The sequence below is a fragment of the Alternaria dauci genome, chromosome 10 (assembly GCF_042100115.1).
Source record: "Alternaria dauci strain A2016 chromosome 10, whole genome shotgun sequence".
Lineage (NCBI taxonomy): Eukaryota > Fungi > Ascomycota > Dothideomycetes > Pleosporales > Pleosporaceae > Alternaria > Alternaria dauci.
Window position 1 is genome coordinate 477,058 of NC_091281.1, and position 26,803 is coordinate 503,860.

The 26,803-nt window shown below is 51.7% G+C and overlaps 12 protein-coding genes across 12 annotated transcripts; 7 read left to right on the plus strand and 5 right to left on the minus strand.

The window, feature by feature from the left end:
• Nucleotides 1–99: 99 nt before the first annotated feature.
• On the minus strand, nucleotides 100–3,350 carry ACET3X_009580 (uncharacterized protein). Its single transcript, XM_069456238.1, has 2 exons — nucleotides 2,383–3,350; nucleotides 100–2,331 (listed from the first exon to the last, which is right to left on the minus strand). Exons 1-2 carry the CDS (start codon nucleotides 3,224–3,226, stop codon nucleotides 188–190), a joined length of 2,988 nt encoding a protein of 995 aa, XP_069302413.1. The 5' UTR covers nucleotides 3,227–3,350; the 3' UTR covers nucleotides 100–187.
• Nucleotides 3,351–4,118: 768 nt separating this feature from the next.
• Nucleotides 4,119–5,496, plus strand: ACET3X_009581 (uncharacterized protein). Its single transcript, XM_069456239.1, has one exon. It carries the CDS (start codon nucleotides 4,150–4,152, stop codon nucleotides 5,458–5,460), a length of 1,311 nt encoding a protein of 436 aa, XP_069302414.1. The 5' UTR covers nucleotides 4,119–4,149; the 3' UTR covers nucleotides 5,461–5,496.
• Nucleotides 5,497–6,080: 584 nt separating this feature from the next.
• On the plus strand, nucleotides 6,081–8,377 carry ACET3X_009582 (uncharacterized protein). The gene is made up of 3 exons (XM_069456240.1): nucleotides 6,081–6,762; nucleotides 6,811–7,645; nucleotides 7,696–8,377. The coding sequence occupies exon 1, from the start codon at nucleotides 6,224–6,226 to the stop codon at nucleotides 6,632–6,634; it is 411 nt and encodes a 136-aa protein (XP_069302415.1). The 5' UTR covers nucleotides 6,081–6,223; the 3' UTR covers nucleotides 6,635–6,762; nucleotides 6,811–7,645; nucleotides 7,696–8,377.
• A 1,057-nt stretch (nucleotides 8,378–9,434) lies between these two features.
• Nucleotides 9,435–10,424, plus strand: ACET3X_009583 (uncharacterized protein; the record flags this gene model as incomplete). The annotated part of the gene is made up of 1 exon (XM_069456241.1): nucleotides 9,435–10,424. The coding sequence occupies one exon, from the start codon at nucleotides 9,435–9,437 to the stop codon at nucleotides 10,422–10,424; it is 990 nt and encodes a 329-aa protein (XP_069302416.1).
• Nucleotides 10,425–10,750: 326 nt separating this feature from the next.
• On the minus strand, nucleotides 10,751–12,858 carry ACET3X_009584 (uncharacterized protein; the record flags this gene model as incomplete). The annotated part of the gene is made up of 2 exons (XM_069456242.1): nucleotides 10,751–10,773; nucleotides 10,824–12,858. 2 exons carry the CDS (start codon nucleotides 12,856–12,858, stop codon nucleotides 10,751–10,753), a joined length of 2,058 nt encoding a protein of 685 aa, XP_069302417.1.
• A 607-nt stretch (nucleotides 12,859–13,465) lies between these two features.
• ACET3X_009585 (uncharacterized protein) lies at nucleotides 13,466–14,589 on the plus strand (the record flags this gene model as incomplete). Its single annotated transcript, XM_069456243.1, has 2 exons — nucleotides 13,466–13,647; nucleotides 13,701–14,589. The coding sequence occupies 2 exons, from the start codon at nucleotides 13,466–13,468 to the stop codon at nucleotides 14,587–14,589; spliced, it is 1,071 nt and encodes a 356-aa protein (XP_069302418.1).
• A 54-nt stretch (nucleotides 14,590–14,643) lies between these two features.
• On the minus strand, nucleotides 14,644–15,955 carry ACET3X_009586 (uncharacterized protein; the record flags this gene model as incomplete). The annotated part of the gene is made up of 3 exons (XM_069456244.1): nucleotides 14,644–15,209; nucleotides 15,265–15,844; nucleotides 15,896–15,955. 3 exons carry the CDS (start codon nucleotides 15,953–15,955, stop codon nucleotides 14,644–14,646), a joined length of 1,206 nt encoding a protein of 401 aa, XP_069302419.1.
• A 1,021-nt stretch (nucleotides 15,956–16,976) lies between these two features.
• On the plus strand, nucleotides 16,977–18,620 carry ACET3X_009587 (uncharacterized protein; the record flags this gene model as incomplete). The annotated part of the gene is made up of 1 exon (XM_069456245.1): nucleotides 16,977–18,620. The coding sequence occupies one exon, from the start codon at nucleotides 16,977–16,979 to the stop codon at nucleotides 18,618–18,620; it is 1,644 nt and encodes a 547-aa protein (XP_069302420.1).
• A 338-nt stretch (nucleotides 18,621–18,958) lies between these two features.
• Nucleotides 18,959–19,777, minus strand: ACET3X_009588 (uncharacterized protein; the record flags this gene model as incomplete). Its single annotated transcript, XM_069456246.1, has 2 exons — nucleotides 18,959–19,306; nucleotides 19,382–19,777. The coding sequence occupies 2 exons, from the start codon at nucleotides 19,775–19,777 to the stop codon at nucleotides 18,959–18,961; spliced, it is 744 nt and encodes a 247-aa protein (XP_069302421.1).
• Nucleotides 19,778–19,835: 58 nt separating this feature from the next.
• On the plus strand, nucleotides 19,836–20,929 carry ACET3X_009589 (uncharacterized protein; the record flags this gene model as incomplete). Its single annotated transcript, XM_069456248.1, has 2 exons — nucleotides 19,836–20,024; nucleotides 20,081–20,929. The coding sequence occupies 2 exons, from the start codon at nucleotides 19,836–19,838 to the stop codon at nucleotides 20,927–20,929; spliced, it is 1,038 nt and encodes a 345-aa protein (XP_069302422.1).
• A 1,283-nt stretch (nucleotides 20,930–22,212) lies between these two features.
• Nucleotides 22,213–23,055, minus strand: ACET3X_009590 (uncharacterized protein; the record flags this gene model as incomplete). The annotated part of the gene is made up of 3 exons (XM_069456249.1): nucleotides 22,213–22,358; nucleotides 22,416–22,925; nucleotides 22,980–23,055. 3 exons carry the CDS (start codon nucleotides 23,053–23,055, stop codon nucleotides 22,213–22,215), a joined length of 732 nt encoding a protein of 243 aa, XP_069302423.1.
• A 381-nt stretch (nucleotides 23,056–23,436) lies between these two features.
• Nucleotides 23,437–26,488, plus strand: ACET3X_009591 (uncharacterized protein). Its single transcript, XM_069456250.1, has one exon. The coding sequence runs from the start codon at nucleotides 24,376–24,378 to the stop codon at nucleotides 26,413–26,415; it is 2,040 nt and encodes a 679-aa protein (XP_069302424.1). The 5' UTR covers nucleotides 23,437–24,375; the 3' UTR covers nucleotides 26,416–26,488.
• The last annotated feature ends 315 nt before the right edge of the window (nucleotides 26,489–26,803 follow it).

Consider the following 26,803-nt stretch of genomic DNA (forward strand, 5'->3'; position numbering starts at 1 on the left):
TTATCATGGTGAAGTGTTTCTGGTAGGTTTCGATGCATTCAGCATGGCTTTGTCATCATTGCATGTGCTAACATCAAGATCAATTACTTTCGGACGGTAGTTGCGGGTCCGTATACAACATGAGCTCATAAGACAGACGCTTCAGGGGGTGCCCTAGTTCCAAATTGTGTTTGACACATATTCCCAATTACTCATATCCCGCCCTCATATCGAATTCCCTAATTTTCTCTCTCTCTGCGTCGTCGCACATATACTGCCACTCCAAATTCACCCAATCCTCCCACCTACCAAACTTGTCCAATCGTTCCTTCACGCTCAAGCCATCATCTCGCGTTCTCGCTTCCATATCAGCCCCCGCTCGACTCAGCACCGCAAAAGCTTTGACCCAACACCTCGATACAGCGTGATGCAATGGTGTCCACCCATTCTCATCACCGTGGTTGACATTCGCACCGTGATCGATGAGTACTTGCGCAATATTAGGGTTTGAGCACAAACACAGTGGCGTTCGCCCCTTCCCATCCTTGCAGTGTGGAGATGCGCCCTTGGATAAGAGGAGTTTTGTTGCACAGACGCTGTGGAACTCGGCTGCGAGATGAAGCGGTGTACGGCCATTAGCGTCACGGGCTGTGACGTCCACGCATTCATCATTGAGCAGGTCGAGAGCTGGGTGGCTGTATCTGTCGTCCATGCGCGACATGTGCAGAGGCCGTTTGAGCGCAATATGTAGAGCACTGTCACCTGTTATGCGATTTGCGATGTTGACGTTCGCGCTAGGTCGATGTGGAGAATGGTCGTTAGCAGGATGGATGACAGACGGAGAGAGAAGGACGGATACAACTGTTGGAGAAGGTGCCATGCACGCAAGTGCAAGAGGTGTGTAGCCCTTTTTGTCTTGTACATCGATAATGTGGCTCCAGCCTTGTGCTGATATCTTTTCGACCACATGCTGCATTCCCATTTCTGCTGCGTAATGTAGCGCAGATCGTCCTTTGTCTCTCGTAAGAGAAGAGGTGCTCGCTCCCCGTTCGAGCAGATACAAGGCTGCGTCTTCATGACCCGCCAATATCGCGGCGATCAAAGGCGTATGACCGGCGAAATCGCAAAGATTGAGGTCCATCAGTGGTTGCTCATCAGCGACGTTTAGGTCGAGGAGGAACTCAATCACGTCAGTTTTCCCATAAGCAGCAGCGACATGCAGAGCCCCGTGGCCATGGTTGTCTATGGCGGTTACATCTGCACAGCGCGTAGCCAGGAAGTTGACCAGCTCGACGTCGCCCCGGCATGCTATAAGAAAAGGTGTATTGCCATCATTGTCCTTTGCGTCAATGTCGGCCCCGGCTCTTCGGAGTTGATCTACCAAACTCTTTTGCTTGTAATGGACAGCAACGTGCATCATGGTAGACCCGTCCTCAGATCGATCTTCGTTCACGTTCGTGGAACCAAGCATTTGGCGGACTATGTTTGTGGCCTCCAGGGCGACTTCGTCGTCGCAACGGTCAAATCTGCGTACTACACGAGCGAAAGCGCTGGATTGAGCATTCTGCCCTTCCATCACTGTGCATCGGCCACTCGCTAGCAAGACTTTGACGACGGACGTCCCTTTCGTGTTGTAATTTCCCCAGTTGATTATCGCTTGATGTAGTGGCGTAAATTCGAGGTCTGAGGCATCCCGCGAGAGCTGAGCTGGATCAGCGCCTGCTTCAAGGAGTATTTCGATGAGTTTCAAGTTGTGCTTGAGGACTGCGATTGTGAGCGGCGTGTATCCAGTGGAGAAGACTGTACTCGGATCCACTCCTAATTCAAGTAACTGTGCAGTGATTTCAGTATCCTCATATGCCAGTGCGGCGTGTAGCATATGGATCGTAGCCTGTGACCTAACGAGCTCGCCGCCTTGATCCAAGACCCATTGAATCCAATCCTGCCGCTCAGATCCTGTGTGTTTGGGATCAATATACCGAAACATGATAGAGGCGGTGTTCATCAAGGACTTCACCGTTTTCTCGGATTGTGCAGTTGCTATCTGGAGTGCGACACTGTCCTTCGGGTATCCGGGTCCACCAACAGCTTCTAAGAGGACCTTGGCAACAGCCAGGAGGCCCCTCTCCATGACTAGTTCGAGGATAGTGTCGCCATCACCAGTGGAGACATTGGGGTCTGCTCCATGTGATAGCAAAGCCTGTAGTACTTCGGTATGGCCCGCCTCTGCCGCGAATATTGCCGGAGTCCAGTCTTTCGGCGACACACTCCTTGTGTTGACGTTCGCGCCCTTCTTGATCAGTAATTCTACAACTGCCAAATGACCCGACATGCTGGCCACGGACAGGCAGCCTGCTGGTATCAGTTTCTGTGCATGAGTTCTTCCCAAGTGTTGAGACTCACTCAAACCATCTTGACTACAATCATCGACTCCGGATCCCTGGCTCAGCAAATAATCAACGACTTCATACTGCCCGTGGCTCGCTGCCCACATCAAAGCAGAACCACCGTTCGCACTTCTTTCATGCAGCTGTGCTCCTTTTGCAAGCAGTAGCTTGACGACCACAAGATGTCCTCGCTCTGCCGCAAAGATGAGAGGCGTTTTCCCATTCGAGCAGGCCCCGCTGACTTTCACGCCTTTACTGATCAGAAAATCAACAGCGTGTATCATACCTTTCCCAGCAGCCCAATGCAAAGCGTTTATGTCGTCCTCACCAGTCACGTAAGTCGGCCCGCTAGTTTCCTCGAGGTTGGCGCCGTGATCAAGGAGAAGTTGAATGATCTGAGGTGCGTGGTGTTTCTGTGTGACTGCATAGAATATCAGAGGCAGCCCGATGACACGGAAGTTCATATCGACTCCTCTTTTCAGCAAAAGTGCTATCGTGTCAATCTGATGCTTGCGGATCGCGTCAACGAGTTCCCATCCTTTCTCATTTGCGAAACTTTCGACGTTTGCGCCATAACCTGGCCTCTCTTTCACGCTATCGGAGTCTCTGCGTTCGATCGCATTGTGGAAACGATCGTGGCTCGATGGCGGACGTCGAGTTTCCATGTATGTATCCATCACTTCTTCATGTCCTGTTTGTTCTGCTATCGTTGAACCTGGAGTCGGAGCTTCGTTTGAATCTTCGGTCATGGAATTGTCGAGGTCGCTGCCCACGATGGAGTCGTCATTGTCGGGGCAGTCGTCGTCCGCCGGAAACACGCTTGCAGCTTGGCGTAAACTCGATGTAGTCTTCACACTCATCTCAGCCAGATAGCAGGTGTATGCTGGAGCATCAACTCTGTGTGACAGAAAGAATGTAATATTTCGGAGGAGTGGTCAAACCGCCTTTATCTGCTTTGCCGGATGTGTGATGCAAAACGCGGCGGCCTCGCGCTGCGAGTCGATGCTGATTTTATCAGCTGCTAGGCAGCACAGCTGTCGGCAGCCTGAGATCAGAGGCGTAACCGACACGAGATAGGTCGAGCGTTTTCGCAGGCGTAAGCTGAGTCCGCTGCGATTGGCGGAGCAGTGTGGCGCATACCTTCGCGTCATGTGGCAAGGTCTCAGGTCAGTAGATCAGCGAAGTGATAATGCGTATTCGTCTTCGCCCAGAATCACAATAGTACACTGGATGCATGTAATATTTAGGCGGCCAAGACGTTTCACTCTATCACCTGGAGTCTATGAATCGTCACTGTATGTACACTCAGCACAGCGGACTCTACCCAAGGCTCCCCTTGGACCATGTAGCGCGGAATAGCTCAGGGTGTCGAGAATGACACTCGTTTTTCGTGGCAGTGAGCACAGGGAATGAAAGAAGCTCGATAGTATCGTTTGTGTACTCTAGAAGAAGGCATAGAGGGAATGATAGTACCAACGAGTTGCACGAAGATATCAGCGGCTAAGATTCGTTGGTGATAAGTTCTCTTCTGCGCTTCATAGTGCCGTACTATATCCTTGAGATGAGTTGCGATGTGCGAGGTGCCGACATTTAAAGTGCCTGAGGACAATGAATGCAAAATTACAAAGTCAAAGTTGAACAGAAGATAAATGGTGAGAGTTGGTGGGGGAGATGTGCCGAGCCGCACTAAACCCGTTTCGCACTTGTCGACTGCACGAGAGGCATCGCCAAACATCGAATCGCGAGACCGACCGTCGGACCTCAGCCAATTCAACAAGCACAAATGAAGCCCGGCAGCCTGCCCGCGCGCGCTCAGTCGCGGTCGGTATGCACACTGTGCAGCCATCTGCTACAACAGCCTGGAAGTCGCCGAACTTTCCTGTCCACATCGTTCCGCGCGCCTTCGATCCCACGACAAACCGCGTCAGCCCCGAATGCATATCGCAACACGTCTGCAGCCCGCCCACAAGGCATCACGACGACAACTCGGAAAGCAGCAGTCGTGGACAACAGCGGAGATGGCGGACGACAAACTTCGGAGAGAATAGCGTCGTTGAACACCAAACTTGCCCACGTAGAGGCTCTGATACAAGATATATATATTTCACCCAAAGTCGAGAAGGAGGAGGTCATCGTAGAAGCATTTCTAGGACTGAATTACGTTGCAGAGGAAGCGATCGCGATACGGTCAAGACAGCCTCCAGCAACGAAGGCGCCACTCAGGCAAAGTAGTGCTGGGGCTATACTTTCTGGACTGGATGGTGAAGACAAGTCGAACACGGAAGTGAGAAAGAATCCGAAACCTTTAGGACTGGACGCGTTACCCTCGCCAGCATATCTCTCGAAGCTCGCGGAGGACCTTCTCAGACACGAGAAAGTCTTCTTATCACCAAACGTCCTCTCGGTTTACGTCCACCTACAACGGCTTCTCGCCCGACCCGAGACCATTCCAGAAGCGCTCTACCTTTACGCGCACAAGCCGGTTCCTGTCGAAGGTTCCTCGCCTCCCAAGTACTCATACCCCTCTCCTAAGTCAGCAAAGCAAGCCGTCCCAGCCGATATCGCCGACGCAGCGCTTACGGCGGCAATTGACGCGAAAGACATGGCTTTGGCCCTGAGTATTGTGGACCACACGTACCGCGCCCCTGCATGGGTGCGGAATCGCATGATCACAAAGATGGGGTTCCCCGCTGTCTTGATGGCTATCACCCCATTTGCTCTCTACATGATCGCCCAGGAATTGTCCGTGTACAGCAACTTTATCGACCCTCGGACGTTCAAGATTTACACTTTCATGGGCATGAGCACGTATGTTTTGTGCACGGGAACGCTCGGATTCGTCGCCTTGACGACATACAACGACCACCACGACCGAGTGGTCTGGCGACCTGGTGTTCCACTGCTCGATCGATACATGAAGGAGGATGAGCGGGCGGCCTTGGACCGCATAGCCTGCGCATGGGGTTTCAAGGAAGAATGGAGGCGAGGTGATGAAGAGGGTGACGACTGGGAGGGTCTGAGGCAGTGGACCTTGCTCCGGGGTATGGTTCTCGACAAGCCAGATCTGATGCCCGGCATGAACCCTGGAAGATAGTTTAGCGTTAGTAGCAGTAGTACCAAAGCACTGGACATAGACAAACCATGTGTACAAGCCGCTCGTGAATTCCGCGCCACACACCACATCATATCAAAAAGTAGCACAGGGATAAGAGATGCTGCAAAGACATTAATTAGACTTTGTGGAGACTCGCGCACATGAGATATGTGGTTGAGGTTGGCAAAAAGAATTTCTGGATGTGTGATGTGTGGACCTCAGGTGTCCTACATGGGCAAAAAGAATTTTCGTGCGACACCTGTGTGATTCGAACACACGCTCCCGAAGGAACTGGCTAACTTTCCAATGAAGGACTAGCAGGCCAGCGCGTTAACCACTCTGAATGGCATGTTAGTGAGAGTTCGGTACTCTAGGAGGGAGGAAGACATGCCCGCCAAAGTGCCAAGACTCGCAGCTGCTGAGCTGTTTTAGGCTGTTTTGACAAACTCGTGAATTTTAACAATATAGCTACATATCTATGTCAGACATTGAGACATGGCAATGATAGAGCTTCACACAATCCTGCCAGTGGGGTCATGCTAGGCGCCAGCCTGTCGTTAACGCGTGACGGCGGCGGGGCAAGCTATCGAGCTACCCCGCCAACTCAAAGCCCTCCAACGCGTCTTGCTTACTGATTTCCGCCATAATCCACCCCACCCAGCCTTGCACGCTCTCAACTTTACAACCTACTCGGCATTGTTGGCACTACCCCCGGATACAAAAGCATCTGTATTTGATCCGACACGCTGAACACGGTTCAATCATGTCCGCCGACGCCGCTCCGATAACCTTCACGCGCTTCTCCAAGGCTCTCGAAGACCTCTCCGTCGAATCGCTTTACGCCAAATACTCCGAGCTCACCAACCAACTCACCCACCTTGAGTCCAGCAACAAGCAGCTCGAGGAGTTTGCGCGCGAGAACGATGACCGCGACTGCTACGAGGCACTACTGGAGAACAAGCAGGTTATAAAGAGGTTTGAGGAGAGGAGAGAGGCAATCAAGAACGAGGTCAAGGACGTGAGGGGCCTACCATGGAGACCGAAGGAAGAGGGGAAGGTTGATGGTGCTGCGGTGAATGGCCATGCGGCTACGGCGACAAACGGTACAGCGGCGGAAGAGCATAGGAACGGTGATGCATCTGCGCGTGAGGCAGACGATGGCGTGTATCTTTGATTGCGTCCAGGCTTCCGATGCCATCTACAAGATGCGGACTAGCTACCCGAGAGTCATGGTGACGCACAAGCAAGTGTTTGGGTAGCTGCCATAACGTCAATGGACCACGAAATGAATGATTAACACGAGTACGTGTTTCCATTCCTGCCGGTTTCTCCCCACTGATAAATTTGCAGTATACACGCGACCACCTTCAACGAATTCGGACTCGCATGGAAGAATAGCGCACGACTAGCATGAAGACCTTACACATGGTTAATACGGACAGCATCTATACCTTGCAACGTTCCCAAAAGCACCTGCGGATTGACAACCCAGGCTTTGGGATACATGTGGATTTGAGAGTACCCTGGAAAAACGTAGTATACCGGACAGATGCATTTGGTTGTTTTCAGTGCACCTGCAATGCTCAGGTAATGATAGTACCTGCCGACTATTTCGTTCTATGATCATGGCCGATTTACTATAGACAGGAGTAGCTGGCAGAGAGAAATTTGCTCATATAGCTGGATTGACGATCTTACGACGCCTGCAACACATATTTTTCGGTTGTGCGTGCTTGCAATACGATGGCCATGCCGATCAAAATTCGTGATATGTGGCGTTCAGTCAAGGATCTCGCAGCACAAAAGTACGAGATCAAGATGGTTCATACTACCGAGTGCATGAAGATGCAAAGCATGTTTCTTCGAATGAGCAGTGGCTGAATATGCTCTCGCCTCGTCCACAACACAACACCATTATACTCAAGGCAAGTGCTACCTCAACCACGACGTTCTTACTCAGCGATATAGTAATATTTGACCCTTGATATCTGTACTTTCAATCCGCATGGGGCAGATTATGGTCCTCTACCGCTCAATTCAGCCTTACGACAGCCAGATCCTCCTTGGAACTTGGTGCTCTGAACCAATATGTGCTGGTGCTCAAGAGTATTGTCCGATACGCTACCTTCTTTGGATTCTTCGTCAAGGATCTATCGCTGACCTCGAAAAGAACTCAACAACCAGTGTGTGTACCAGTCAATCATCAGAAGACGTCACACGCTGAGCAGAAACTAGATGACATGACCAACGCATACACCGCCAACAATATTTCTTACTGCCCCATGGGGGGGGGGGCATGCGCGCCTTATACGTGCTACTAGTCGTCTTGGGAACTTCTCCGGCAGTCTCGGGAAATGTTTAGCGTCTTCGACGCCCAGTTTCCCGTCCAGCTTTACAAGGCTTGGTATGGGGTAAAGTGGGTTAGGAAGGGATCCCGGCCGATATTATCGACTCGGTTCTTTGTTCTTACAAGTGAACGTTACTTGTTTATGTGGAAACATCTTCACATGGCAGCAATCCCTTCTAATCGTCCGAATGCTCACTTTGTGTGTTTGAACTGCGTATGAGATCATATTTGTCCAATCTATACCAGATTCAACTCCTCACACTGCAGATTGCGCTCAGCTTTCAAGCGTCACCACTACACCAGTTTGAGTAGGTCCCGAGGTCACCTGGAGTAGGTAGGCGGTTAACTTTGGCTGCTCGGCAACGGTCTTGGTTGACGTGGCTGAGAACAGTGCTCGGCGGCGCCCCTTTCGTCACCCATCATGTCAGCGGGCGGAGAAGTTCCACGAGTCGATTGAGAAACCAGCCCTACCATTTTGTCTCCACACGAATCTTGGATGAATTGCGGTAGGCGTCTGTGGTAGGTCTATTCGCCGACCATGTCCCGTCCTTCTAGAATATACAATCGGACAATAAAATTCGTGGTCTATGCGTGGTCGAGACCACTTACCTACTCCAGGGCGGTGCGGAACTGGTTGATGTCTTCTACTGGGCAAAGCAGACGAGAAACGAAACAGAGATCCATTGCAATTGACGTACTAGCAATCTCACAACTATGGGTATCAATGCGCTGCAGTACAAACAATATCAGCTTCAAGTTCGCGAGGATCGCGCCTTCACTACTCGCGGTCGTCTAAACATTGGTATTTCTACCGCTAACACATTTGCGCCACTCTCACTCCTGTCGAATCTGCTCTAGAATCCGGCCACCGGGTGTTTCAAAGCGTTTTGACATATGAACATAGCGGGCACTAAACCTTAAGGGGTCGAAATGGTGGATTCTGGTAAACACCCGGTGGGAGTTTCTGTATCACAAACCTCACTACCACTCGCCGTTCAGGGAATATCGCCGAAATTTGTTTCCAGCAACCAATGCATCAGTCCACCCTGCTGCGACAGCGAGTTGTTGAAACATAAAAACTACCAGATGCAATCACTCCATCTACAGCAGAGGATGAATTGACGTTGAAATAGAGCTACTATCCCGAGCGATTATACCATTAGTTGCCGCACAAGCCTTCGTAGGATTCAAACATATACCCATAGCGACTTGGCAAGTCTTCCCCAGCCGGGCTTCTTGTGCGGCATAGCACCCCTTTGCCGGGTACTCCCCGCATTACGGAGAATTGGTGTCCGTGCCTGTACCTAAAATCCCTTGAAACATCATGTCATTAATATATTCACAACAACGGGACAATATACCAGGCTCCGGACGGTCGCATGGCATGGACGATCAATTCCCAATGCTAGGACGAGCTATGGTACCGAGGCCAATGTGAACGGTCGAGACAGTGGGTTGATTCATAGAGTGGAGACGGCGTGACAGTGCCTTGTAGATATGGTTGGTCAGGCTGATGCTGGTTTAAACATATAAGTATCCTGTCGATATCCATCTCCAAGACCTCACTCCACACAGCTAAGCTTCTCTTCCAAACAACACAAGCTTCTCTTCCCTCACATCAGCAACCATGCGTTTCACTCCTACCGACCTCAGCCTTCCCGCTGCTGCGATTGCCTTCTTGGCATCGACTGCTTCAGCCCAGAGCTGCCAGCTTCCCACCAGCTACAAGTGGACTTCTTCCAATGCGCTTGCTCAGCCCAAGGCAGGATGGGCTAACCTCAAGGACTTCACCACCCAGATGGTCAACGGCAAGCACCTCGTATACGCCACCAACCATGACACTGGCAGCAGCTACGGTTCCATGAACTTCGGTCTTGTCTCCAATTTCAATGAGTTGGCATCTGCTCCCCAAAACGCCATGAACCAGGGTCTCGTCGCCCCTACCCTCTTCTACTTCAAGCCCAAGAACACCTGGGTCATCGCCTACCAGTGGGGACCTACTGCTTTCTCCTACAAGACCTCCTCCGACCCTACCAACGCCAACGGTTGGAGTGCGGCTAAGCCTCTCTTCTCCGGTAAGATCACTGGCTCAAGCACTGGCCCGATTGACCAGACCGTCATTGGCGACGATAAGAACATGTACCTGTTCTTCGCGGGCGACAATGGCAAGATCTACCGCGCCAGCATGCCCATTGGTAACTTCCCGGGCGATTTCGGCACCGCGTCCACCGTCGTCATGAGCGACAGCCAGAACAACCTCTTCGAGGCTGTCCAGGTCTACACCGTCAAGGGAGGAACCACCGCCAAGTACCTCATGATTGTTGAGGCCGTCGGCTCTCAGGGACGTTACTTCCGCTCTTTCACTGCCTCCAGCCTCGGCGGCAACTGGACTCCCAACGCTGCTACTGAGAGCAACCCCTTCGCTGGAAAGGCCAACAGCGGTGCCACCTGGACCAACGACATCTCCCACGGTGACTTGGTCAAAGTTACCAACGACCAGACCATGACTGTCGACCCTTGCAACCTGCAGTTGTTGTACCAAGGCCGCAACCCCAACTCCGGTGGTGACTATGATCGTCTCCCCTACAGGCCCGGTCTCCTTACCCTCAAGAAGTAGAGTGAGACTCCTTGACTTGCTGAAAGTCTTTCATTGTACATAAATTTGAGCTGGACGATGTACATAGGTGGCCAGTTTGATTTCTCTTCTTTCCTTTGACACAGAGGTTCTTTTTAGCAACAAATAAATCTTTGAGGCATCTTTCGATGTCTAATTCCATCTATAATGGCTAATTCGTGAAACATGCTTGAATCGCTCTTCTCGCTATGCAAAGTCCCTTGCAAAACTCCCGCTTACGTTCTTGATCACGATATATCTCTTCTTTGCAAACTTCCAAGCCTTTTCTTTCCCTGATGGCGATCTCTTGCAGCACACACCCACTCTCCTCACTCAATAACGCCATATCTCCCTGACCTCTAGCCATCGCTTCATGCATATTCATAAACGCCCAAGTCATACCCACAAGCAGATCCCGATGAGTCAGCCACCGCATACCCATCCAAATCATCCACTGCGAGAACGAAACTGATTCATCATTACCCATAGCAACTGCTTCCTTCAAGCTCGAGGGCGTCCGCATGCCTCCACGACGGCACATTTCCAGACCAAGCTCGACCAGGCCGATAGCTTGACCGTCGTCCGTACGGTGAACCTCATCCATACCGGCTACGCCGGGGCCTTCGGCACTAAATCCAGTCTGAGCGCGCAGTACGCGTACGATGGCGGAGCCGAATTCATCGGCAGCTCGCACGGGTACGGCAGGGAGCGTTTCGAGTAGAGTAGGTGAAGTGAGCCACAAAGGGAGGAAATTCGAGATGTCAATCCTACTCAGATCAAGAGTGGGCGTGTCTTCGATGTCCATATCGCTCGCATCGGTGACTGTGAATGGGTTACTTGGTTCGGGTGTCGCAAGGACTGGGTAGTTGACAAGGATGTCCAAATGCTGTGTCATCGACTCCAGTGGAGGACTAGGAGATCGTCCTGTAAACTCGTAATATGCGCTTGGGTCTGACCTTGGACCCTCCATAGGCCAGCCAAGCTGGTCTATCCACGCTTTCACGATTTCCACCTCCTTCTCGGTGAAACTTCCAAACATCTTGCCTTCCCAGGACAACTCTTTCACCAATCTGCTCTTTTCGCTGTTACCCTTGACTACCCAAGGTTTACAGTTGCTAAGGTCCTGTAGGAATTCTCTTTGCCACTGTGCATTTTTGAAAGCTTCCGGCTCCAGCCAATCCACTAAAGAACGGCGTCCAATCTTGAGACGGCTGTTACAATGGATCTTATGGGCGACGAAGCTTTTTGCGGCAAATATTTCGATCAGCGCCGCCTCAGTATTGGTGTGAGGAAAGGGTTCTTCAGGCTGGGTCTTTAGTGACGGACTTTCTGGGGTTGTAGGCAAGCCCTCAGCGAGGATGTAGCCAGCCTGCACGCGTTTCCACACAATATCTGCAGCTTCCTCGCCTTCCTTCTCGGCTACTAACTCGATGTAGTTGGTGACGGCAGCCATTGCCATAGCAGCGTGACCGGAATCGGCATTGTCGATGGAGATGTGGAGTTCGAAATAGTATGGGTTTAGCCGAAGTTCGCGAAGCTCTTTGACAGTTTTCAGCAAGTGAAGTGGCAGACTCTCGTAAGCCATGTTGAAGCCCAAAGACTCGGGAAGAAAATCGTGAGAGAACAAGGAGATGTTAAGCTGTGCCATGGCAGCTTTCCAGCAGCGTGTTTCTGTCAATCCATGGCGAGAATTGATAAAATCCTCCGCATCGGCGGCAGGAAGTCCGGCGGCGATATCTTCCATCAATTCTCGATACACATGTACGTGGTTCTTTGCAAGATCGCCATCGCCAAGCTCTTCAGACATGACCTGCCATGCATTCTTGGTAATTCGACGGTACTGGAATGGTGTGGTAATTTTGTTGATGTGTCCAAGCCATGCACCATCGACGTATTTGACGGGCGCTGCTTGCTTGAGCCACCACTTTGACTCCTCCTCGTTGGCAAACATCTCTCGAGCTCCCCCAGCTCTTCGGCGCGAAAGATACTCCTCCCACTGGTTAGTGACGTTGACATCTTTGACTTTGAGGAATTGCTCTAGTCCGTCGCGTGAGAATCTCCCCACGGAGAGGATGCCGCTTCTGGGTTCTTTGACTGCGTCGGTAATAGTTGAGGAGAGTAAACTGAGAAGGAGCTCGCGGCACTCTGGTAAAATTTCGGAGTGGTTCTCGAGATGATGTAGTTTGTAGTAAATTTGTTTGTATCTCTCTAGCTCTTCGTCAATCGGCTGTGTCGTCCTGAAACCAGGACCCTTTTCCAAGTTCGCATCTTGCAGTGTTGGTTTGATGTCGTTTGAGGCGGGTATTGTTGGACTACCTGGAGTTTCGAGATCTTTCCTTCTTGACCGGCCTTTCGCGAGGCGATTCTTAACTTCGCTATATGCGATAATCGCAAGAAACGCGATCAATATCGCTGTGGTTGTCGGTAGGATGAACATGATGGGAGAAATAGTAATGTCCGTTTGGTGCAGACCGTTCTACGTGCCCATGTTCAACCATTTGGGAGCGCAGCCGTTTTGACCATCATTAGCGCAGTCGTGGCAAAGCAGCCACACCCGCGTGAGCATAGGCGGTGAATCATGCTGACGATGCACGCGTACATGGTCGGTACCTGAAATGTCAAAGTCATCGCTCAGGGGGCGATTCATGAGACGAGATCTAAGACTAGACTGCTTTCAGCTAGGCCAAGCGTACCCCACAGTTCGCGAGATCCACGCGAGTGGAACCGAACGTCTTCACGACATCATTCTGTTCTTTACCACGCAAGCGATGCACAGGCACAGTGCACGGCTCTTTGCATTGATTGGTATCGCTCATCTGGTCAGCCTCCGATTGTGGATACCAAGGCTCGAGCACGACATAGGCGATGTCTCTTACCGAGCTAGTATTACTAACAACAACGTCACACTTACCTCTACGTTTGTTCCGCGGCTCACGCAACTCTTGGTGTCATGTGCCCTGACAGCCAGACCTGTTGGCTGTGTCTCAGAAAGCGTTGCGCAATGGAGCCACCCGCGGAGCCAAACTTGTAGCACTTCTTTGATCATGACAGACACTACGGCTGCCTACCAGGCTCTCACGAAACATCTGACCAAGGAGAATTATGTCTTTGTATGCCCTTCGCCAGAGACACAGGCCAGAGTATTAAATAAGAGACGTTCCGATGTTTCGACAGAAGATGCCCAGAACGCGCACGATTTCTTTGGATGGAACCTGCCATGTACCAGGTACGCGATACATGTCATCTATTTCTCCCGCTACCATGCTAATAATTTGACAGAGAAGCTCTACGGTCAATAATACCTGAAGATGTCTTCGAAAGCCTCCACAAGTCCTCTGTAATCACACAGGGTGACGACGGAAGCTACCGCTCCACTGTCCGCGTGTCCAACCTCTACCTTCCCAAGCTCCCGAATCGTGGAACCGACGCCGCATCGCCATATTACATCCACTCATCCTTCCCAGCGTCCTCGGATTCCGTCTTCTTCGGACCGGATACATACCTCTTCGTTTCGTTTCTACAAAACATAACGCGACATCTTCCGCAAGCGCCTGGTAGCATCATAGATGTCTGCTGCGGGTCGGGTGCAGGCGCGATACACATGGCAAGGACGTATCCTCAGGCAAAGACATTGGGGCTAGATCTGAATACACGTGCGCTGAGCATGGGCAATATCAATGCACAATTGGCTGGCGTGAAGATTTGCTTTTCCGAGTCGAACCTTTATGCAGCCGTGCCTAAGGAAATGAAGCACTACGGCGTCGATCTCATTGTAAGCAATCCGCCGTATATCGCATCTAGCACCGATGGTAAAGACCTGCCCATATACGCCGATGGTGGCGCCGGATTTGGTCTGGACATATCCATACGTATCGTGGAAGAAGGGATGAAACTCTTGTCCTCGGCCGGCGTCATTGTGGTCTACACTGGCGTCGCAATACCCACAGCGGACCCTGGCCATGATGCTTTCCTAGAGAAGCTCCAACAAGTAGAAGGTGCAGAGCTTGCCGAATACACAATTCTGCATCCGGACATGTGGCCAGAGGAGATTGGAAAGGGTGCCTACGCGGATGTATGCAGGATACAAGTCGTTGGAGCTGTGTTGCGACGGAACGCTCAGAGCATGGGTGAGGTAGAGGCTGAGACGCGCAGACGATGGGCAGTATGATATTGACCACGAGATCAAGAAGACATTCACAGTTCAATGAATTTTATTATATCCTTACTTAAACTCGGCCTCTGGATGCATGCCATCCGGAATCTCCAAAGCAGTCGTATACGCTGATTGTCCGACCTGCTTGCCCCACGTATCCGCAATAGCTGGCAACACACTCCTTCCTGCAAATACCGCATTGGTGTTTGGTACAGGCCAAGGAACCGACGTATTCTTGTTGCTCAATTTTCCAGCGTAGGACGCATTGAAGTACATGTTGCTGAGAGGAACCTTCCCAGACCACGCTCGCACAGTATCCCCAGTCTTGGCAGCTACGAATCTGAATACGTTGGCACCTACGTCCCAACGGCCGAGTGTGCGCAAACCCCAGTTTGCTTCTACAGTGGAGATCTCGCTGTAGTGGTTGTAATAGGCGTTGTCTGTGGTACCGACCAGGCTAGTAGGCACGGCATCTCCGAGAAGAATACTTACGACGCGGTTCTGTTTGCCGTAGGTGTGGTTCTCATCGAAGGTCACCATGACAAGTGTGTTGTTCATGAAGTTCTTGTTGGTGAGGAGGGGTTCGAGAAACTTTCGCGTCCAAGTTCCTGCTACTGTCACCGTAGTGTCGTGTCCTGTACGTGATGAGTATATTCCCATAAGAATGCACAGTGCGTTTGGGATACTCACCATCGCTTGTCATGTTAGGCGTGATGAACATCCACTGCGGCAATTGGTTCTTGTCCATGTCTTCCTTGAACATGGTCAAAGGCTTCGTCTTGGCCAATCTTTCCGTGTTCTTCGCTACTGAATCGTACAGCACAGCTGGGTTATGCTTGCGGACGTACATGTTGGCTCCCGTTCTGGGATTCGTGTAGGATTTCCCCTGGAAGCCAACCGATGGCATGTCTTCCTGGTACTCGCCCCAGCTAACACCTTTGTCTTCGAGTAGGTCCACCAATGTGGATACATTGGAGGGGATGGCGACCATGTCATCGTGGTTGACGCCGTAGTAGTCGCCTGATATCGCTGCGGCGTAGTTGGGCATCGAAGGGTGGGTTACAGCAAAGTAGTTTGTAAGACTGATGCCTTTCTTTGCGAGCCATGCTAGGTTTGGGTCCCCAGCTGCGAGGTCGTAGTCGGTATTTTCAAGCCAAATTATGGCAATACGGTCGAATGCTTTGCCTTTTACTATGGCTTGTACGGGGTTGAAGCTTGCCAGCAGTGCTAGCGATAAAACGAGGGGAGTGACCATGATGGTTTTACCGCACTGTTGATTCAGTTAGTGTTGTTGATGGTGCACTTTTCGATGCCTTCTTACCAAAGAACGTCCAAACAACAAAAAGACACCCAAGTGCAATGTATGCAGACAGACACGCATAGCTTCTGTCAGCGGGGCTTTTCATCCCATCTTTCAGGGTCATGCGGTGCCGCTTTTGCTACTACCTAAGGGGTCTGGACATTACACGAAGGTTACCTGCAGCAAAACCGCCACATTTCCACCAATTGCAACATGTGTATTGCACATGTGCGCACTATTGGAATACGTGCCTTGCACATCGATGGACTGGATTGCGGGAGGATAAGCTTTTCGGGAAGGTGGACAAGCTTTGGATGGGTTCGCGAGATGAACGTGCGAAGTCGATTGGACACACACCCTGGGCCAGGCTGAACTCGGCAAATCTGCGCTGGTGGATGGCACGACCCGCGGACGCCGGACATGAACACGCGCTGCAGGCAACGCGGCGTGGCGGGATGATCTCTTGCACTCGTGCAGCAGTTCTGATGGTGGCGATGGCGTTCAAAAGATCTTTGGATGAGATGACAGTTAGTGACGGCCAACGCCAACATCCAGGGACGATCGGGGGTTGGATAGGAGTGACATCGAATGTCGAAAATATTACAGCTACAAACACCCTGTGTAACACTCTCCTGGCACTGGTCGAGTCATTGAAGGGCTGTGGAAGCTAGCCGCGATGGGCCGGGACCAGAGCTTTCGCATGAGAGACATGACCGAGTCGAATGCGCGTGAACCCGAGGAGCAAGTTGGCTTGCTACATGCATCCACAGACGACGATAGTGAAGACCCAAGAAATGGTCGGGAAACGCGCTGGGCCGATAAGCACGAAACCGCACAGCACCACAAACCCCGGCGGCGGTGGATCAGATTCACCACCATTGTTGTTCTCCTCATTTGCACAGTAATTGTCTTGGTGCTTCGAGGATCAACCAGCAGCGGGCGCACTCCTTCGCCATCCACTATCTCTAGTCTTGCAAGACTTCGACCGGAAGAAGACTACATACTCTCCTCAGGCTGGAACTTCAACGCTCCACCTACGACCCGGGAGTACACATGGGTAGTATCCGACCACATTCTCAATCCTGACGGAGTGTATCGCCCTATGATACTCATCAACGGCACCTTTCCTGGACCTCTGATCGAGTGCAACGAAGGCGACGAGCTTGTTGTCCATGTCCGCAATCAAGCCACCAACGCCACTTCTATCCACTGGCACGGTCTTTACCAGAACGGCACGAACTGGATGGACGGAACAGTGGGAGCTACGCAATGTCCAATTGCCCCAGGTCATTCATTCACATACCGATTCAATGTCACAGGACAGACGGGAACGTATTGGTACCATTCTCACGTTAGCATGCAGGCATCAGATGGACTCGTTGGACCACTCATCATACACGCTCGGAGCGGAGAAGAGAAGAAGGAGTTGCAGAAAATGCCGTATGAACAAGACCGCGTAGTTCTGCTATCGGACTACTACTACGATCTTTCCTCCGACCTACTCATGCAGTACCTCTCACCCGGCAGTGAGAACGATGAGCCCGTTCCTCCATCTGCCTTGATCAACGGACGAAACGTGAGAAACTGCACCGACTTACCGAACCGAAACTGTTCATCATCTGGCATTAGCAACGCCGTGTTCAGCTTGTCACGCACAAGCAATACACGACTTCGCATTATCAACGTCGGGGCTTTTGCAGAATTTGCTGTGCAATTCGATGAACATGAATTCCAGGTTACGGAAGTAGATGGCACGGATGTGCAGCCTCAGTCGATTCATCGGTTGAACATCAACCCTGCGCAGCGGTACAGTATAATCCTTACCCCACCGAGCGAGGATAGCAACAAGGAGGCGTATTGGATGCGTGCGAGGATGGTGACGCACTGTTTTGCCTATGAAGAGCCAGAGTTGCAGGAAGAAGTCAGGGGTATACTGTACTATCCTACCACGGATAGTGAGACGAAGGATCTTGTACCACTGAGTAAAGATTGGCCCGAGATCATCGATGTCGAGTGTCGGGATCTGAACACGTCGACCTTGGAGCCTGTCATCGCGATACCAGCACCAGAGATCGATACCCAACACGTCCTCTACCTCCGCTCTTCATTCCAGATCCGAGATTGGAGACTTTCGCGAGGCTTTTTGAACGATAGTTCTTTTCGCGTAAACGCAACTTCGCCAATCTTAAACACGATACTTTCGACACAGACTGTAGAGTCTAGCGACCACGAGGGAATACTAGACACGGACACGATTGACTCGTTGCACCAACTCATTTATCAGACGCAAACGACGCGGACCGTAACAATCCTCATTCAGAATCTCGATGACGGAAACCATCCTTTCCATCTCCATGGCTACAAGTTCTTCGTTCTCGCTCAGGGACACGGGTACCCACCTTCATCACTTCTTGGACCTGACGATGTTGGAAGCTACCTCAATCTGACGAATCCGCTGCGGAGGGACACGGCGAGTGTAGAAGCATACGGGTGGCTGCTGATATCATTTGTGGCGGATAATCCAGGCCTATGGGCGTTCCATTGCCATATCGGCTGGCATACCGAGGCTGGCTTGATGATGATGTTTGCGACTAGGACGCAAGAGATGAGGGGTTGGGAGGTACCCGAGGAGGTTGGTGGGTTGTGCGGGCTGGAGGGAGTAGAGAGGGGTATGGCACCGGATGATGAGATCTGGGTTGGTAGGAGGGAAGACGAAAGGAGAGGCGAGATTGAGAGATTACCATAGCAGTCTGGGTACCACTTTGGAATGCGCAGCATTGTTGTTGCTGAACTGATTGGAGATGTCCCTGCTTTCTCATTCCTGTTAACATATAGGATCAATACCTCTAGTATACATACTGTCATGTACATGTCTCGTTACACCAATGGCCCAAATTTTTATGTCAAACATGGGGCTCGAACACTGGGTTCTTGACCTTCTCTGCCACCCTCGTCTTACGGCTTGGTATCGCCCATGACCTATATCCTACACGGCCCTCATATATGACGCGGCGTGATCCTGGCCACGACACCTGGCGCTGGTATGCTTTTTTGTGATCATCATTGATTCATCCAAGGATAACCTCACTCCCAGATACCAAACCACTTCTTGACCCTCCTCCTCCTGATGCCATCCTCACCAACATAATACCTCGGGTCTTCAACATACTCCTCGCCCCTCTCTTCAGCCTCCTTCTTTCTCTCCAACCGGTACAGCTTCCTCTTCTCGACCTCTTCAGCCTGCCTCAGCCTCTGCTGCTGGATCTGCTGCGAGATGTGTTCCATGTGCATCTTGTAGACTTCGATGAAGCGCGAGCTTGACTCGATGGGGTGGCGGAAAAAGTCTTTGCGTGTAGGGACCAGGTGGCCATAGATGGTCTTGGCCATGAAGTCCATGTACCATGCTGCTATGGCGAGGGAGATGAGTATGCCCTGTTGAACAAGGTGGGGTTAGCACGAGGGGACGTCTGGAGAGTCAGGTGGGGTAGGTGGTAGAGGGAGTGTTACAAATGTTATCCATATGTGAATTGCCCGAGTGTGGAAGAACCAATGCGAGAAGGAGCCCTCTGGACTCATCATGTTTGGGTATTTCTTCTGTGCCATGCGCTTCTTGTCTTCTTCGGTGATGGTCGGGCCATAGATTCTGTTCTGTACATTGCGGTTTGGGGGTCGCGCGCTATGTGATGGCGGTCGGTACTTGTCAGGCTGTGGAATCACGGGCGCTCCCCTTTGCTGCTGTGCTTCTCGCCGTCTCCGGAACTCTTCTGACAGGCCCTTGGGAGTGATGGAGGCATGGCGGACACTTGTGGGTGAGGGCAGCGGGAGAAAGGCGCGGGCTTGGGGTCGCAAGAGCAGAGGACCCCGGGGAAGGAGAAAGCGTGTCACCGATTGGAGCGTGGCCATGGCTGTGGGTGGTGATGGCGATCTTCGTCGTCGTCTCGGGGTTGCGCAGAATCATAGGATGAAGATCTTCAGGTGCCGGAGAAAGCCCGGGCCGGCGCATACGGTACAATTAATCGTTTGGGCATCATCTCACCTCCTCACATCTTTCCTCACCGCAACAAGCTTCTTTTTACTGACATCGCGCGGATACACGCGCTTCGGCTGCAAATACAGGACCTTTGTTGTCTACATCACTTACGTTCTATCTGTTAGTGGAGAGAGGACGACTAATGGCAGAATAGTATTGACCCCAGTGTGTCCTAGGTAGCAATGCCGTCCAAGCAACCGCCTGCCTTCGGGTCGCAGGCCTACTGGAATGATCGCTTCGCTTCCAACACGGATCCCTTTGAATGGCTCGAGGCTCCCAATGCCCTGGATCCCTACATTGTCGATTCTTTAGACGCTTCACCCACGCCCAAGCCTGAACTTGTCCACATAGGTTGCGGCACGTCGCTACTATCCTATCACTTGCGCGCCCATGTAGACAGCCCGCAACAGATACACAATTTGGACTACTCGGAAGTGGCCATTGAGGTGGGCAAGATCCGTGAACAGGAGATATACCAGGATCCGAGAGCCAATGTCGCGTGCATGCGCTGGGACGCGGTAGATCTGCTCGACTACAAGTCTTTGATGCGCGTATGCAAACGTGCTGCCTACTCTGTTATAGTTGACAAGTCAACATCCGACTCCATTGCCTGTGCAGAGGACGTCCTTGTTCCTTCGCCGTACCCGGTAGCACTTCGATCCTATGAACCCCTAGATTTGGATGCCGCCCAATCTCCGGAACTTGTTCATCCTTTGGCCGTCATGACTGTGCATCTAGCGCTCGTGGCGAAACCCGGGGCGCGGTGGATTTCTCTATCATACTCTAACGATCGTTTCTATTTCCTGGATGCATCCGCAAAGGACGTCATACCTCCAGGTGTAGCTTTCCCACATCCAGGTGACCTGTGGCATGTCGTGGAGAAGCGTGAGATTGAGGGCGCCGAATGGCAAGTACAGAACGACAAGAGAGATGGTGCGGTAACACATAGACCAAAGGTGGGCAACTTTGTATACATTCTGGAGAGAACCCATTCACCCTTATTTATTCGCGGAGAACACGTTTGAGCAAAACACGATTTGGTTTCTCCACATCAGCATTTGGCCAGGACAGAATCACACCACGGGACCACCAAGCCACTTTTCATAACAGATACTCCCGTCGGCCCACAAGTATTTCCCAAACATCACTGCTGGGCGAATCCGCATCTATCATAGATGTGCCTCATTTTGTTGGAACTCTTGCGTGCAGTCTCCAGAGTTAAATAGAGGACGAAGGCCATCGCACTCTGTTGGTACGCCGTCGTGTTGCGGAACAAGGGCTGGCACGTGGGCAGCTGACGGTGGAATACTGCAGTCTAGGACTCATGGGGCATTATCTCGGCTTGTCGGGTTGTACGGAGCTAGACGCTATCTGGGTGGTCTAAAGGAACTGGTTACATTAGGATGGTTTGGGTATTTAGCATGTTGAGAAGAATCGGTATTGAGCCAAGTGGAAATATTTCCGCGTTTCAAAGTACCGCGCCTTCCTTGCGACAGACAGGCTACTCTAGGCTGGGAGTCATAGGCTAGTGTAATCGTACCTTTTGTTTACAATGAGTTGCGCTCTCGTACAACTTGCACCAGCGTACTGCACTCACCAAAAATGAGGTTCCTCGCATCCTTGCGTTGGCTATGATTTCATTGGTCTAACCCGACTACCATCAAGCTACAGTTTAGGCATCGATCATGATAATGCACATCCCCACCATTGATACCAGGCGCCTCTTCGCATACAACATGGCACAATCGCCCTGTCCGACACGCCAATACACCTCGGAAAACTTCATCGAGAGCTGCGGCGCCGTTGTTCACGACCCCACTCTCCAGAAGATCTGCCTCATCCACGTCGCTAAAACAAACATGTGGGTGCTACCCAAAGGACGGCGAAACGTTGGAGAAGCGCATAGACAAGCGGCACTGCGCGAAGTATACGAGGAAACTGGGTATAGATGTCAGATCCTGCCTGTGGACATGGTTGCTAGAACGCCTCTGGCAGGTGATGCGGCGGCTGCTCCTGATGTGCCGCGCATGTTGCATAGTTCGGTGGAGCCTTTCATGGTTACTGTCAGAAATGTGAGGGAGGGCCAGGGCGTCAAGATTATTTGGTGGTATGTCGCGATGATGTATGAAGTTGCTGGTGAAACAAAAGGGCCTGGTGAAGAGGGTGTTGAGACAGGCCTGTTCTCCTATCTTGAAGCTGAACAGTTGCTATTTTACGAAACGGATCGAGAAGTGTTGCGCAAGGCCAAGGTACTTGTTGATACTTTGATTGAGTAGAATAGGCCTCTGGGTTACGTGCAACGTACGAACTAATCTTCTTTCTCCAACCACTGCTTGCTCGCCTCAAAGACGTTTGGGAAGGTATCATCGAGAGCCAGAACCCTCCTGAAATAATCCTCGTTTATGCGTCTGATGAAATGCAACATAGACACGAGGATGAAGTCAGCATAAGAGACTGCTTCCTGATTAGCATACATGGTGAAAATCTTCCACTGGGGACGTGTTAACTTACCAGTCTGACCGAGAAAGTACAGGCCGCCATTCTTCCTCAGTAGATCGCCCATCTCCTTTGCCGGCGCTGCAGCCTTCTCCCAGCACTCCTCCGCATTAGCATCCTTCTCTACTTGTTCCAGTGGCTTCCCGAACATCTTCTCCCTCGTCTCGTAATAGTAATCAGCGCTCGGCTTGTTCAACATCACTACTGGTACCTGAGGGATCAGTAGGGGCCTGAGCGGACCTATTATCTTGGGAATATGGTCCCTGATCCTCACGACGATTGGATCGTCGAGATGTAAAGAAGGGGTTGGGTACTGCTTCTCGAGCTCCAAAGCAATAGGCCATGAGTCCATTTGGTAGGTTCCGTTTGCATGCTTGATAGCAGGAATGGTGTAGTCGGAGGAATAGCCAGGTGCGTCCTTGGGATTTGGGGGAATGCCGAGGGATTTGAACTTTGGTGCTACGTTGGGGTACTCCACCCACTCGGTCGTGTAGTCAATCTTCTTGTAGTTCAAGATCATGCGAGCTACAAGCTTGTCAGTGTTCCCGATGTAACATAGTTGATCTGGAAGGAACGTACTCTTCCATGGGTTCAACGACCACGCGATGCCGTCTCTGCTAGGGAGGTCAAATAGGATTACCTTTGACGATAACATTGTTGCTTGGTTGTGGTATTGAATAGCTGCAAACAAAACGAGAATAAATACGACAACGAACGTGTCGATGTCAATTGCTGTCGCGCCCTTCGAGGTATCTTCCCCACAATCATTTGTCATCTACCAGTAGTGCCATGTGGGAATGGTCGGCGTGGAGCTCTCGCCCGCGGATCATCGCTAAATCCACCACTCCGTAGCATCGTGGTGACGGATGCGTTGCATACAGCAGTACAGAATGGTTGCAGTGCCTGTTCGCCGTCCGGGGTTGGTGAGTGCAAGCTGACAAAGTCGTCAGGCGTGCGAGCCGCGGCCGAAGTTCAGATACTCCCCTCCCACGCGGACAGTCACGTCGCCTACAACAACATCTACAACAACATTCACAAAACACTGATCTGGGCCCTCTTGCATCCTCGCATAATTTTCGCAAGCGTAGAGCCAATCCAGGCGTATTCTGCGACATCCTACAGTACAAGCTTTCCGCCTTACGCTTCCCGCGCTACTCAAGTACCCTCCCGCCGTTGCATTCTAGGCGAGTGAGGACTTCAGCCCCCTCGTGGCTTCAAGCCACCTGCACACTCAAAACGCTAGATGCGCCTCGATAAAACAATGTGGACTCAACAGACTACGGGTGCTAACAATAGGATGACCGGTCACTACACTCATTGGCTCTAGTGTAAGACTCAGCCTTCCGTTCGGTAGAATGCAGGACGCATAGGATCATGAGCTGAATCACGCTTTTGTATCGGGGGCTGCTTCACGATAGGCGCATGGTGAGTAGCAGAACGATTCTTCCATCTTCTATTATTATACCCTGATGCCTCTCATCGTCTGTTCTTCCAGCGGGGTTGTCTCGTTGCTTCGCCTGCCTTGTGCAGCTCAAGGGGCTTGCAGCTGCGCTTGTTCAGGCCCCCAAACTTTCAGCCCCCAGAGCCCTCAATGCTTCCTGGATCGCTGCGCGGGAACCCGTCGGGAGGAAGCGATAAGAACGCCATGTGCGCTCATGGAAATCGTTCCATATCCTCTGCCTTGGATCATACCTCCTGCGACTTCCCTAGGCAAAGCCTTGCAATCTACCCCGCGATAGCTCTTGTTTGTCTTCATATATCCAGTAACCGCAACCACTACCATTGTATCAGCGATTCCGATCTTGCCGACGCACACGCATGCAGCCCTACTCGCTACTTGGTTAGGCTAGATCCATCCGGAACGCTTGCACCTTCCCGTCTGACTGGGTACGGGAGCTGAAGCTGAGCAAGCCCACCTTTACAGCTGTGGAGTAAAGCTCCGATACATTAACTTGTCGAAACGAAGCAAATAGCGATGGACCGCAACCGCACAGTCAGTGGCGGGCATTCGGACGTTGCACCGTTGATGAGCTCAGCCGAACCGCCAAGTTACGACAGTGGAGATGTAGCCATGCAGCACGATACATCGTACGCACCCGACGATACGTCGTACTCGCCCCCGATGGTTCTGTCGCCCGAAATCATAGACTCCAAAGGTGGTGCATACACGACCCTGAACACCCCCCGTACCCCCAGCTCCATATTCGACGTAGAAGACGGAACATTCCAGAACAAACATCACAAAAAGGTTAAGCGTTTCGACCACCATGAGGCTCGGATGACGCTCCTGAAGACTGGAGCGATGAAGCTCCTCGTGACACTGTTCTTCAGTGCAGCCATGTGTGTCACACTCAAATCGTGGGAAGGATTCCGCGGCCGCATCGTCCTCTCCAATCTCGATGTCCGAATCTTCAACTCGCTCACAATTGGTATCTCGCTGTGTCTGGGTCTGAACATTTTAGCGTCGTTGAAACACTACGCGTCCGTGTTTCGGTGGTCGTTTCTTACCAGACGCTATGTTAGTCTGGAGGTGTTTGACCTCATATTGCACCTGAGCTCGCTTGCCAAGGTCACCAAGTTGATGATTCTCAGCTCGCCTGGATTTCGTGGCAAGAAGTGGCTACGCAAGTTTGGCTGGTTCAAGGACGTCAGAGACGATGGAACCAAGTGGATGTGGCTGGCGTGCCTAGCTTGGCTGTCTATCAACATTGGCTCTCAGATCTTGGTTGCATTGCTGAGTTTGTTCTGGCCGATGGAGAACTCGGACCTTCCCCTTTTCTCCCATGGCACTGTCATTGTTGCCGACATGAATGGGTGGTCTGTTAATGACACCTCACCCATGCTGATCGATGGGAAGCCCCGATTCACCGAGAACTCGCTCGAGACGGCTTGGGTATTCGGCACGCAGGCCATGGATTACCCGGACTTCCCTTTTACGACTATCGAAGAAATGACAACCGATCCATCCGGCTTACAAGGCGCACCCATCTACAGAGGCGACGACGCCTGGCACTATCGCTTCTTCAACCGCGACCCAAAGCATCCGTGGATCAACTATGTAGCTAGCTCCCGCACTATAAGCGTGCAGGCAACATGCGAAAAGCTTGAGCTACAGAATAGCACGCTGCAGGACGACGAACGTGGTATATATCTCATGGGAAGGAAGCCAGGGACCGAAGAATATACGCAGCACAATGTCACTGAAACAGCTTGGGGGTCCGTGACTTGGATGGCATCTGTGTATGAAGGCTGTGGTCCGAGGTGCACAAACTTTACCGTGGTCCGACTACCAGATGACATACGTGTGAACGACACGTCGCTGTTCCTCTGCAACAATACCGTCGGAGAAGTGGAGTCTGGCAAGTTCAAAAACGACATCATAGTAAACGGTCGCAACGCTTCGGATGCAGTCTTTGGCAGCGACGACTTTGCACGCATAGCCGCTGGGGCACTTGGCTGGACAGGCTTCCCCTGGAACAGCTGGTACGATAAACAGACGCGATCCTACAGCCAAGGGTCCAAATGGTCACCAGCGGACGAGCTCAAGAAGGAAGATCTTGAAGACCTGCTAATGCGCTTCACGATTGGTGCAGTAGCGGGGTTTGACGACCACGGCATCCGCTACCACGTCACAGACCAAACGGTTGTTCCCTCGCAAGGGCAACAACTCAACGTGGACTGGTCGTACATCTTGAGTATTTTGGGTGGGATTTGCTTTATCCAATTCCTGGCACTCTGCATGTTGGTCGTGTTCGCTAATCGTACGATTGTGCGGGATGAGAGTTACTTTAGTATGGCTATGTTGCTGAACCCGGTTGTGAGTCGGGTCAAGGGCGAGTCGGCCATGGTGATGAGTGGGGACGAGATAAAAGAGACCAGGGCACTAAAGTTCAAGAAGATCAAGTACGACTACCATGAGGGAGGGAAGGGGGAGCCGAATCGCGTCGCCATCTTCTTTGAGGGCGAAGATCGGCGGGAAAGTAGGAAGAGTTGGGCGGCGGGGAGTTATGCTTAGCTTGGCTGTACTCAGTACGCGTCTTGAATTTCACGCATATGTTCAGAGTGGTGTTGTTGTTGCACTTGGTAAAACATGATGATGATGATGGTGATGATGATGTGCTGCATGCAGTACACGGCAGGCGGCGCAGCTCGGAAGGGATGGTTGGGTGGATCGAGCCGTTGCATGACGCTCACTTGACCACGACAGCGTGCTGGCCAGGTGACTAGACACAGCTCCCAAATGGACCGGCCCAGCCATGCTTGTGCACATGGAAATGCGTGGCGAGCCATTCATACAAGTTTTCTTTTTACTCTGATGACGGGAAGAGCGGATGGCGTACCGCGGCAGCCATGCAACCAATACAGAGGTTGTAGACTGCGCCTTGCTGCTATCGATTGATACT